The 13,175-nt window shown below is 37.7% G+C and overlaps 1 protein-coding gene across 1 annotated transcript in view; it reads left to right on the forward strand.

Moving 5' to 3' along the window:
- The first annotated feature begins 4,117 nt into the window (after positions 1-4,117).
- The window catches only part of SLCO3A1 (solute carrier organic anion transporter family member 3A1), a 109,969-nt gene continuing 100,911 nt past the window's right edge, over positions 4,118-13,175 (forward strand). Inside the window, exon 1 of the mRNA XM_053461810.1 lies at positions 4,118-4,592. Coding sequence (XP_053317785.1) covers positions 4,422-4,592 — 171 coding nt within the window. The 5' untranslated portion in view covers positions 4,118-4,421. The remainder of the gene's footprint in view (positions 4,593-13,175) is intronic.

The following is a 13,175-nucleotide window of genomic DNA, read 5'->3' on the forward strand; positions in this document are numbered from 1 at the left end:
ATAGAGTGCTTTTTGGAAAAAAATGCCACAAGGAAATTAAGATAACCTCTTTAATGCAGCAAGAAAGTAACAGACTTAATAAAATATTTAATTCAGCATACTGTATAAAGTATAAAATTCATGACATAAAAAAAAAGAATCCATGCAAGTATACATCAGCACAGTGGAAGAGCAAGAGTTTTAATTTGGCAAAGACCTTGTCAAAGTCTTTACCTAAACCTCTTTGAGATGTTGTGGCAGCTCCTCAAACAAGCAGGTCATACTCACAAACATCACTTAGTTAAAGCAGTTCTATATGTATAAGTGGGCCCAATTTCCTCCATAGCACTGCGAGAAACTGATTGATAACTACAGGAATTGGTTATTACCCCTAAAATGGACATAAGTATCACAATTACATCTAATTTAATTTAATATTAGGTTTTGACTGAAGATCTAATAACATTCAAAACCAAAATATTTAACAATGTGGGAAATCGGACATGGGTGCAAAGCCTTCTCACAAATGTGGGAGGCTGTTATAGAGGAGGGTGAACTCCATATAGATTACCATGGTTTTTGAATGGGGTGCCAAAATTGCAAAGGGTTTTCCAATTATTGCAAAGGGTTTTCTAATGATCAATTAACCTTAAACTTAGATTAGCAAACACGATGTGCCATTGGAACACAGGAGTGATGGCTGCTGATAAAGGGCCTCTGTATACCTATTAAGCTATTCCATTAAAAATCAGTCATTTCCAAGTACAATAGGCGCTGTATTTCTGATCCATTTCATGTTATTTTAATGGACACAATTTGCTTTTCAGATCACGGAAATTTCTAAGTGGCCCCCAAATTTTAAATGGTAGTGTAGGTGTGATGGTCAGGTTTTCACATACTTTTGTTCATAGTTTAATTCAGCTCTGGTGTCTTCTTTGGGCTAGTGTCTGTTATATAATTTGTGAGGTGTTGTGATTAATATAATTTCTGGGCCCAATTTTGTTTTTTTTTACAAAGAAAATGAAACAAATTAGTAAATAAAATGGCAGGTAATTAAAATATTAGGAGACTTCCAGTGATGGTGCTGAATTTACTGAGGAACTGAATGATTAAAACAGAACTAAAAACGCTGTAACAAAACCTCATTAAAGTTGAAGTCATAATTTTTTTCTGCAGATAGCCAGCAATAAGATCAACAAGACAAGATTTGGGATAACAATGTAGAGTTTAATCATGGTTACTTACAGAATAATAAGAAGAATAACACCTAAAATTGATGCACAGCCATTGGAGGGAATGTATGATGTCACAGGTATTTAGATCAAAGGAAGTGTGTGTATATATACTGTACATATATATATATATATATATATATATATATATATATATATATATATATATAATGCTTAACTTAATAAAGATTGTAGTTTTTATGATTTTAAGGTGTGAGCTTTTTCAATGATAAGACAAATGATGGTTTAACTTGCCTCTTATCTATAGTTCAACAATTATTTTTTTGGCAAAATTACATTAATAGTGTATGAAATGTATTCCACTCTATAGTGGAAGTGTATTTCACTCAATAGTTTTTCTGTTTTTTTCTGTTACTTTTGTCATACAACAGCATTGATCTTTCTGTCAATCTTTGCTGTCTATGTAAAGGAAAACATGTAATTACTAATAAAAAAATATATTAATATGGAAGACTGATCATTGATAATTGGAGAATGAAATTTATTGAACCAAAATATATTTTTTGCAGCATGTCTAAATCCCTTATATAATTAGGAGCTCTGGATGATCAAACGGTGCAAATAATGGTAATTAATCAATTTACAGTTGGGTAAACAGAAATTATAACAGGCAAAGTGGCTAATTGCTCAACTTCCAGTTGAATGAACATGAGCAACTGGGAGTATGAGACTTGCTTAAGGTCACAGACTCATCAGCTTGAAGTTCCTGTTTGAACCTAAAGAGTAACATTATGTGTTTAGCGATAGACTCAAGAGATTGTACACTTGCAAGAGGAAGGTCCTCTTCTCCTTCTATACCAATACGTTTTAACATACATTATGATGTAATTTTTAAATGTTCGTAAGTATGTATTTTCTTTATATTGAGCTATGGAGGTCGGAAGTTCAGCTGACCTGCAGATGTCTTATAAGTGGGCAGCTAACTATTCCACCTTATAAAACAAATATACATATAGCACTGGCCATGTAATGAAATTACCCCCCAAAAATAAATGTATCTTTGATTTTAAGAAACATATTATTATAACCCATTAAATTCAGCTAATGATACAAACACACATATATATATATATATATAACCTAATTAGGATGTTAAAGCAATGGTTTTCATAAAGTATTTAACAAGTGTGCAAATTCCTAAAGTACCCTGGCTGCATTTTGCATTCTAAACCTGTCTTATTACAATTATGTGTTGAGATTTTTCTGTTTCTTTTACTTGCTGGCATTTAGTATGAAAAGGGGAAAATACTATTATGGTATGCCAGGTACATGGATGGGGAACCTAAACATTTTATTTAAAAAAATTAAAGAAACAACAAAAGTTTTTTTAATATCCTAAGGGTTTGAAATGACTCTGAATGATTACAGACATCTTCAAATGTTTGGTAGACTTAACTTCTGCACTTGGAATAGATACTGAAGTAAAGTTGGAGGAACCAAGCAGTGCATTTAACAGAATTATATAGTTTTGCCACCTCCTCATTTTTCTGTATGGGATGAGGTTTGTTTTATTTTTGCACCTAAAATGTCATTCTTGGATACATAGTATACTTTCGGTGGTCATTGTGATTTAGCGTCCCTAGGATCAACTCGATTTACATGTCTCATTCTTCTGCTTGTTAGGACACCAGACATCTACAAGTAATTTGGTTGTAGTTATACATAGACCGTAGTAGTTGTACATCTGCCAGCACCTGAAGACCTGCAATGCCCTCACTAAATAGTCCTTAGCAAGGGCGCAATGCAGGATTTTAAAGCCTTTAAGCTAACTCTGAAAGGCAGCACCTGCACTATGTGTTCCAACACCTGCCTTAAAAAAAAGCTTTTCATGGTTATTTAGAGGAAAGTCTTCAAAATGCAATAAAATAAGGTAGAGTAACCAAATTTTCTCTTAAACCAGAGAAGAGCACCAACTCGGATACTCCGAGATGAAGCTTAAATTGTTGCCCTGGTGTCTGATGCATTTTTAATGTGTCTTAGACTAATATAAGAATAAAAATTATTATTATTTCAAACATTATTTTAAGGTTGCCACTTCAGCCATTTTCCCAGTACACATATTTGTGTCACATGTTGCTGACAGGTACATGTAAAAGGCCACCCTGTAGTATGTGGGATGTATCATTAAAGAGAATCAACTACTTACTATGGGACAGCAATTTACAGGCGCCGGCAAGCAACAGACATATATATATATACATATGCCCTTGAAAAACTGTAAATGTGGTCACTCATTAAATTGTCCAAAGCGGTCAGCCTCCAAAATAAACGATGTATTATACAGACACCAAGGAAAGTCTCAATTAATTTTTTTGTGTATAAAAAATTGATACAGCTGTATTACCGTAAGACAAAGCTGAGTGTCAGATTTAATACGGTACCTTTTATTGAGTCAATGCAGAAAAATTTGTAAGGTTACATGAGCTGTCAGGATCTCAGAGGTCTCTTCTTTTTGAACTATGGCAAGCAAATTGAGTTCAAAGGGGTTAACCATAGTAAATGCAACATGATAGTCCAGTATAATAATTAGAAGCTCTGTCCCAACCTTTAAAAAAACTGTAGCAGAATACATTATAGTACTGCAAGGTACTTTGATAAATGTCAAGATCGTTGTTCCTATAAGCTGCACTCTTTGGGACAGTCAAAGCACATGGTGACCTCTAGAATTCCCAGTAAGTCTCACGCATATTGCACCATTCTCATCTTCAGAATGGAAGATATGAGCTCACCATACTGTGTTAAAATGTCATTTGTACCATCTGCGACAATCACATCCACTAGAGGTCAGCTATGAGTGCTTTCTGTTAATAATAGGAGCAGGCAAGTGTGGCCTGCAGCCATTTGCCCAGGAATGCTGTGTGTATGTTATCTAGAAGCTGCTTCTCTCACACTCTCCTAGTCACAGCCGCAGGTTCCTTCTTATTGGTTTTTTTTTCTTGGATTCAAGGAACTGGGAAAAGCTGCAGAAGATGCAGTCTCTTGTGTTGGCTCTTTTTAAGCTCTTGTGATTGCAAAGGAGGAGGAGGTGAAGGAGGAGGAGTGTGGAACAGGCAGCAGCAGCAGCAGCAATAGCTTCAGTCCATTAACACCAAGGAGACAACCAGGAGCTTCTGCTTGTTTGAGCCCTTTTTTATTTGAAGACGGTGAGGACAAGGTGAAGAAAGATCAGGGGCATCCTTAGAGGAGGTGATGCAGGGCAAAAAAACAAGGAGCTCAAGTGGAAGGAGCGGAGATGTACAAGGAGATGAAACACAGAGGAAAAAGAAGAAAAAGAAGGCATCGTGCTTTTTAAACATCAAGATCTTCCTGGTGTCGGAGTGCGCATTGATGCTAGCGCAAGGCACTGTAGGAGCTTACCTGGTGAGTGACTTTAACTTAGGAGCCGCTGGAGAGCCAGGTGCACCCAAGTGAGGTCAGGTCATGCTTTGTGGGCACTTAATACTGTGTGTTCGGGTCACCGCGGCCAGCAGGTGACTTTCCCCTCCCGTCAGGTACGAGGCAGGGGGCTTGAAACTATGAAACTGTCTCAAGACGCATAACACTGGGTTCTGTGCCAGCATGCACCGCAATGGGCAATGCTAGCAACATGTCATTTATAAAGAACGAGCTGCAGCCAGTTTTGCAGTCGAGACAGTAGTGGAGTACATTACAGCAATCGCCTGTCAAACCTGTGAGGCTGGTTTTATATATTATTTTATAATATATATTATATAATTTATACACTAATTAGCTTACTGTAGTTATTGATTTGTTCAGCTGCACACAGTGTGCTGGAGAATGATAGAGGCTTTACTATGTTGTAGTAACATAATTTAATGTTATATGCCACACTTTCAGTGCTAATGGCTTCGTATAGTACAGGTGCTGGGGACTACCATCATCCAATGGATGACTGGAATTGTAGTCACTCACTGGCGAGGTTAGGTTAGACTATGCAGAATTTGGAAATATTGGTGCTAGGGGACTGCAAGACCCATCATTATGAAATGATGGGATGATCACATTGCAGGCGATTGCTAGTGGGCTGGATATTAAACCTATGGCATTCTAACTGCTGGGAACTGCAATTCCTATCATTGTCAGGCTACAGTAGTTGGAAACCCATAGTCAAGGTTATGTTGTATTTTTTTTAACCCTGTCAGTGTAAGTGGACATGTATGTTTGTCTGGTATGAAGAACACACATATATGATGGTTACTTATTTTATGTTGCTGAGGGTTTGGAGCGGTTCATTGCACTGCAGTGAGCTCAGTTTATGTCAGGAACAGCATGCAAAGAGTTAAATTGTAAGCTTGCAAGAGCAGGGCCCTCTTCTCCCTTTGTACTAGTTTGTAAATGTTTGTGGATTTTAAGTTAATTTTACTGACTCTCTTGTAACAGCGCTACAGAACCCACTGGTGCTATATAAACAAATTTAATGTAATATAATTTATATTCCCTTGTCACAGAAGCCTGTGTTTGCGTTTTACTGCTCAGGCAGCCTCAGACCCCAGGGAGATGGTGACACATGGTGTATGCAAAACATCTTTTACTAGTTAAGGAACAGTAAAGTTATCTGATGCTGCACCCATTGCTCCTTACCTGAGCGGGGGATGCGCTGAGATCTTCAAAGGTGAAGGTAGCAAGTCATGTAAAAATGCAACATCAATGGCCATACCTTGTCCCAGGGTTTTTACTTTAGTGTCCAGGTGACTTATGTCTGGAGACCCACTTGCATGTATATTCATACAAACCCATATGTCTATTTCTTCTGCTTTTTTCCAGGAGCTCCCAAAAACTGTCTACCGTCAGTGTTCTACACACCAAAAAAAGTGTGTTAAACAGCACAAATTGGGTTTCTGAATGAAATCATGTAAATACACCCCACATTAACTACTTTTAGTAGATCTCGAAATTAAATAAATAATAATCATCCCAGAAATAAAAGCATCTCTTGCTATATGGCTATAGGGCTATATGACGAAGCTGGCCCTGGCAGTGGCTGCTGGATGGGAAGGCTTTTGCTGTAACTTACAGTCAAAAAAGAATAAGAAAGTCATCTGCAGGACAATACCCTACAATATAATAAGTTAATAAGCTAATAATGAGCTAATAAGTGCCTGTCAGATGTTTGTTATTTCCAGACTCAAATCCCGATGTTTTGCCCCAAAAGTAAAAATGGGTTTTTAATAATTATGCAAGCAGCTCTCGTGTGCTAGAGATTAAAGAGTCAATAAACAATGCGTTGTTCACAATGAAGGACAAACATTCATGTCACAATGTCTAATACAGGAGCAGCCCAATATTACAATAATTATAGTATTACATCAAATATACAATGACTATATTGTGTGTCAGAAAACAGGACATTTCGACCAGATGGCATGTTCGGTGTCTGTTTCTGTTAAATACATGTTGATGGACGAGTTCCTACTCACATTAAGTTTAGTTCATTATACAAGCCTTATACAGCATGTTTGCAGCTATAAGTGACCACTGATCTTCTAATAAACTCAAACATATTTAGCATTACATTAGTACATTAATTTCTATTGTGTAATTGCAACTAAAAGTTTAATATAAACAAATATTTACAAAAATAAGTGAATGTGTCACGTTACAAAGGCAAACTGGGAAACAACTGCATAACAATATCATGCTGAGCAATCAATATGAATAAGCAGACACTGTGCAAAAATAGTTTGAAAACCATTAAATCCTATTATAATCCAAGTTTTGGAAATTTAAACCAAAATATATTTCACACAATAGTTTAAGAAAGACAAAATACATATTTTGGTTTAAATCTGACCTTCCTGTTACTCGGCCAGTGGGTATGCGACTTAAGGTGCTCAGCCAAGTTAAGTGCAGAACGTCTTTGGAGGTATACTCCATGACATTTGACTTTGCCTGTCATTCTCTGATTTTGTGTGTGAAGGCCCCGAACTGGCCATCTGACGCTCTTGGCAAATGCCTGGTGGGTCCCTAGCCATCAGCCCCCCATACTCTAGTGCGTATAAAAACGTAGAATGCAGCTGCGCATATACCGTACATCATCAGGCAACTGCTGTATGTATCATTAAGCCCAACCAGCCTGATTGGTGGTCCCCACCTGAAACCCACTCCACCATCAGCTCAGGGTATCAGGATCTCCCCACAAGCGCCCAGGTTGCTTTTTTATTAACACGTGTTAATCTTTCAGTAACATGGAGTGTTTGAACTCCAGGTGTATGAATGGATACTAAACAGTAATGCTGCCACATGATATATATACCCTTAAATATATAAATATTTTATTCAAACAGTTAAATATTTAATGGCCCAACTGTTTCAACCATAATACCATTAGGATATTAGATGACATTAGATTTGCATTCATCTAGGGCTAGGCCATTTCACACAGATATGTCATCCAATTAACCCATTCTTTGCTGGAGGGGAGGTACATGCAAGGATTGGAATTATCAACAGAGGAAACATCTGAGAAAGTGAACACCCCAAAGAAATTGTTCCCCAAAGCTTAAAGGGGCATGAAATGTTCTCTAATGGTACTGCGGAATATAATGGCGCTGTATAAATCAATAAATAATAACTTGATGCAGATGCAATTAAGTTACTGTAATTTTCCTGTCAGATGAGCAACTAGTGATGTCTGAGGGGCCGAGGCACATTTGCGGGTTTCTGTAACAAGAAGGGCCAAGTTGGCCTTGGAACTAGTTAGTGTCTTCCCATTGATTCAACAATGAATACATTGTTGAATCAATTTTATTAAAAAAGTACACGTCACCATCACACGGCAAAAAAAAAAAAAAAATACACAGGCCTGACAGAGGTGTCCCTGAGCCCTGCTTTTCATCTTACTTATGCCTCTTTGTAACTTTTCATTTCTTAGTTTTAATATTTGTCAGCTCTTATTCCACAAACGTGTTAACAGATTAGTTTAAGAAAAATGTTGGTTTTTTTTCATTCTGTGCATGCCAAAGCTATTGTTTTAAGGGGAACACAGCTTAAACTAAATTCAACGCTATTAAGGTTCCTGCTAAGCTACATTGAAACATATTCAGTAGATCTTGCTGAAAAATATTGACAGTGAGATAGTAAATTGGCTGATTTTGGAAGAGTTTCCCAGCAAATTCATAGTTGCCAACATTCGGTCAGCCAGTACCAGATGGGTGGACAATGCCAAGTTATGTGCTGGCCGCTTAATGTCATGCTTTGGCTACCCACTTGTGACCTTATGGCACATACGCAATGCTTGCTGCACAGTGAAAGAAGGATTTTTCAGTACAGTGGTCTGAAGAGCAGTCATTTGGGATACTTGGCACTATGATTATTCACTAGTTAACATAGGAACGATTATGCTGAGATCTGCTTATGATCACAAATGGAAAAAAATGAAAAATCCTTAAGCAAATCACAGGAAATCATACTTCATACAAAAACAGAAGTCGTAATTTTTAAAGAACCATTGTGGGGCAAATTACTAAATGTGAAAAACAGTGGTGTTTTCTCACCAATTCCACTGCATATTTTTTTATTGTTTTATTGTATAGTTTTCATTATTTGTCAATTCAGTGGCAACTCACCTACCAGGATATTATTATCTAGCATGGAGTAAAGAATTTAAAGTTTGCTTATTGCAGGGAATATGGAGTAGGATTGGGAAGAATGAACTATGTAAATTTAACATAGGGAATACTAGAATAGAGAGCAAAGGATATTTTCAAAAAATTCTAAAGACTACAGTGGTGAGATGAAGATCAGCTCCTGCAGTAATGTAACAATAAAATATGATGCACATTTTTACACCTTTACACTTTACTACCGTGTTTCCCCGATAGTAAGACACCCCCGATAGTAAGACGTATCGGGGGTTTCAGAGGGGTCGGCTAATATAAGCCGTACCCCGAAAGTAAGACATATGTCTTACTTTCGGGGAAACACGGGGGATTTGCCGGGTCCGCCACTCTAAGGGGCCGGGAAGTCCCCACCAAGGCCGGCCTTACGTGTCTGCGGCCGCACAGGATTTAAATTAAAACATCGGGGTTTTTTTTTAACTTTATTTAACATCCTCCATGTTAAATAAAGTTTTTTTAACTTTATTTAACATGGAGGATGTTAAATAAAGTTGAAAAAACCCCCGATGTTTTTATTTAAACCCTGTGCGGCCGCAGACCCCTAAGGCCGGCCCCTTAGAGCAGGGCCGACCTTTGGGGTGTGCGACCGCACAGGGCGCCACACTCCAGGGGGTGCCAACCTGCGGCACCCGGCACCCCTCCAGAGACGGACAGTAATGTCCGCCGCTGGAGGAGCAGGCTCGCAAGGGAGCGGTATCGGAGGTCTTTAACAGACCTCCGGCTCCCTTGAGTGATTTTAAGCCGGGTTCAACCCGGCTTAAAATCACTCAAGGGAGCCGGAGGTCTGTTAATGACCTCCGATACCGCTCCCTTGTGATCTGCGCGGCAACAGCTGTTGTGCGCCGGGGTTTCTTGTCAGATCCCGGCGCACAACACTGAAGCCGCGCCCACCGCTGTCCGTGCCCTCTGAACCAAGAAGAAGACAGAACTGAAGAAGAGGAGCGAAAAGAAGCTGAAAGAAGAAAGGAAAGGTAGGAAAGAATTAAGTGAGAGTGGATTGGTGTATATGTGTGTGGATTGGTGTATGTGTGTGTGGATTGGTGTATATGTGTGTGGATTGGTGTATATGTGTGTGGATTGGTGTATATGTGTGTGGATTGGTATATGTGTGTGGATTAGTGTATATGTGTGTGGATTTGTGTATACGTGTGTGGATTTGTGTATATGTGTGTGGATTGGTATACGTGTGGATTGGTAGGTGTGTTGATTGGTAAGTGTGTGAGAGTGATGGGTGTTATGCTGTACCATTTCCAATGTCTTTTTCATGATCTAATTATGCTCTAAAAGTACATCATAACTCCCATCACTCTCAATTTTTTCCCAATATAAGACATACCCCGAAAGTAAGACATAGTGGGGCTTTTAGGGATAAAAAGAAAGTAAGACACTGTCTTACTTTCGGGGAAACACGGTACTACAAAGATTTAAAAGTTCATTACTTACTCCGAACAACTGTACACACACAAATAAGCTTTTTTTAAAAAAATAAAATGCAACCAAATGTTTTTAAGGAACAATTAAAACCCAATTACTAAAAACTCGTATAACAAATGTTGGGCAAATTTTAAAGACCTCTCTGGTCATCACAGCTTTTAATTTGTTTATAAATGGCTAGAACATGGCTGGTGTATTTACTGTGTCTGTAGATCCAGTCTACAAATGCTTCCTAGTTCATTGATTAATTAAATTTACTGATTTAGTCATACAGCATCATTTTATCAAACAGATGGTCTTATTTTTCAAGCTTGTACTCTTGTTAATTTGTTGGCAACAACTATACTAAAGTCCATGAAATTCTAGTGGATATATCACACATTATGTTAGTCATGACAGAGTTATTATTTTTCTTTTTAAATGCTATACATGAAAACAATTATTGCTCAGACGACTATGCGAATATATGAGTAATGTGGGATAATATGGTTCTCTTAACCAGCTGTCATTATTCAGTGAATACTGTAAAATCAGTAGGGGTACCCAAGAATAGTTCATTAGGTAATTATATGTTTTAAAAATCCAAGCAAAATAATAGGAGTTCACTACCCTTTCAAAAGACATTTATGGAAAGTGTATGTAATAGTACCTGGATAAACCTAAAATATCTTTTATTGATTTATTTATATATTCTAGAGGAAATTAGATTCCGCTAATGGATAAGGAAACAATGCATTTGGCAGATGTGAAACTGAAACGACATATCTATGTCAATTAGGTCTTCTTCTTAATAATCTTTAATAGAACAATAATTTTAGGCCAAACCGATTGTCAAGAAAAAAAAAGGGAATCCAAGATGCTTCAAGCCTTCAATGCCAGTCTTGCATGGTCACACCAGTCAGGAAGAGAGGCCAGCTTTTGTGGGACTGTCCTACACATATGGCTGCTTCAGGATATTCTTGAGATGTTTAGAGATAACATGTAGCTCATCAGTCGCCAAGAAACCAGAGACCATACCTGTTCCGAGGTGGGTGATTATTTTCCAGGGTTTTTAGACATGAGTAGAAACACCCAACGTTAGCACAAGTTAAAGTACTTATCAGCTAGCGATTGGACTACAATTTTGTTATTCAAATGCAATGTTGGCTACAGAGTGTGGCTGAAGATAATTTAACGTACGCAAATTAAATTGGACATCTTAACCATGACGAGGCAATGCAATGATCATAGGCTACTTTGAGCAGAACCTCATTAACATTAACACTGATGTGTTCATGTTATAGCACCTATAAATCTAACTAGTTAATTATCATTTTTACTTAAAGATGAGAAACCAGAGTATGCAAAATATGTGCCAACTTTAATCCAAACTCAGACAGCTCCCTTGCTTACAAAATAAATCTGCAACACAGTCTGGAATCCAACAGTCCAACAGACTGGAGCTTATTTTAGTTTTATTACAAATACCTTTGACTATTTGTGGGGGCACAATTTTTGGAAGCATTTGACCCAGTTGCTCATATTATATATGTATATGTTGCCGTACGGATTTATATGCATTGCTGGTATGAAAAAAGTAACTTTAGGAAGATGAAGCCATGGGCGCATTCAGCTTGCACTGCTGTATGCTCCTCTTACTAAGTTTGACATATGAATATAAATAGGCTAGCCATTAAAACAGTAATATGCTATTAATGGGCATCGCTGGCAGACTGCTATTTATTTCATTGTGGCAGATGGCAAAATCATTTCATGTGTTCTGTTCTTTACCTAGAAAAACATGAAATGTGCCATCCTGTTCACCACCTCTGGACCTTTTGGTTGTGGTATCTATTAGACAACCACCAGGTCCTACTGTTATGGTTACTAGAGATTAACAGGTCACTAAATTCAAGATTCTAATAATGTTTTATAGGATAATAATAACATTATTTGAATTGTTTGTGGTTGCAGGGAGAATATATTTGTATGGTATATGTTTGTCAATCTTTTAAACACAATCCAAACCTATATTTAAAAGATTAAAGGGTTAACACAAACATAAACTAGCACAAAAATATTTCAGTTATTTAGAAACTTCTTGGGCCCTCAACTTTTAGACTGTTTGTCTCTTTTAAATAGTTTTAACTCGTGATGTAACAGGGAATCCTGAGGAGTGGAGAGATTAAACATTCATGCAATTTTGTTCATATAAATTCTGACAAATGACTTGTTAACTGCGAAACAGTTTAAAAATGTTAGTACAACGTAGACTAGTTTATTCATCAAAGTCCAAGCTGTAAGGCGTGACTGAAGACAGCATTCAGGAACCTAAATCAAACAGCAAATTGCCGTCTCAATAGAAGGTGTTGAGTGGCGCTTAGCCTGTAGAACACTGTTAAGTTGGAGTCAACAGCTAAGTTTGGATACCAAGAATGATGCTGGGTGTACGTAATCAGGTTAGCGGTCAAGTTGACTTTAGTAAAGATGATAGTTGCTTCATTAAATGCCAGCTGGCCTTAGCTATTCAACTTGGTTACTCAACTTGACCTTTAGTAAAAATGTCTCTATAATCTGTCTCTATGTTCTTTTCCTCTTTACAAATGATGCCCTGTCACGGTCAGGACTACTTGCCAAGCCGTGACTGTGTGGAGGGCATGGGCATGAAGGGGTTAATAGCACTAGGCCTCTGGATTTACTAACTTCACCCCTTAACAAGGCATAAACTATACCAAATTAACCCCCAAATCCTGCCTGTATCCCCCCAGATAGTCTGCCACCACTCACGATTTTGATACCGGATTCGTGAGAAATCCGAATTAGAACATCTATCGCTATATATATATATATATCAACCCACCCCGGGCAAACAACATATATATATCCTCTAGAACGTAATAACAATATGGTAACG

The sequence above is a fragment of the Spea bombifrons genome, chromosome 4, assembly GCF_027358695.1.
Source record: "Spea bombifrons isolate aSpeBom1 chromosome 4, aSpeBom1.2.pri, whole genome shotgun sequence".
NCBI classification, from domain to species: Eukaryota; Metazoa; Chordata; class Amphibia; order Anura; family Pelobatidae; genus Spea; species Spea bombifrons.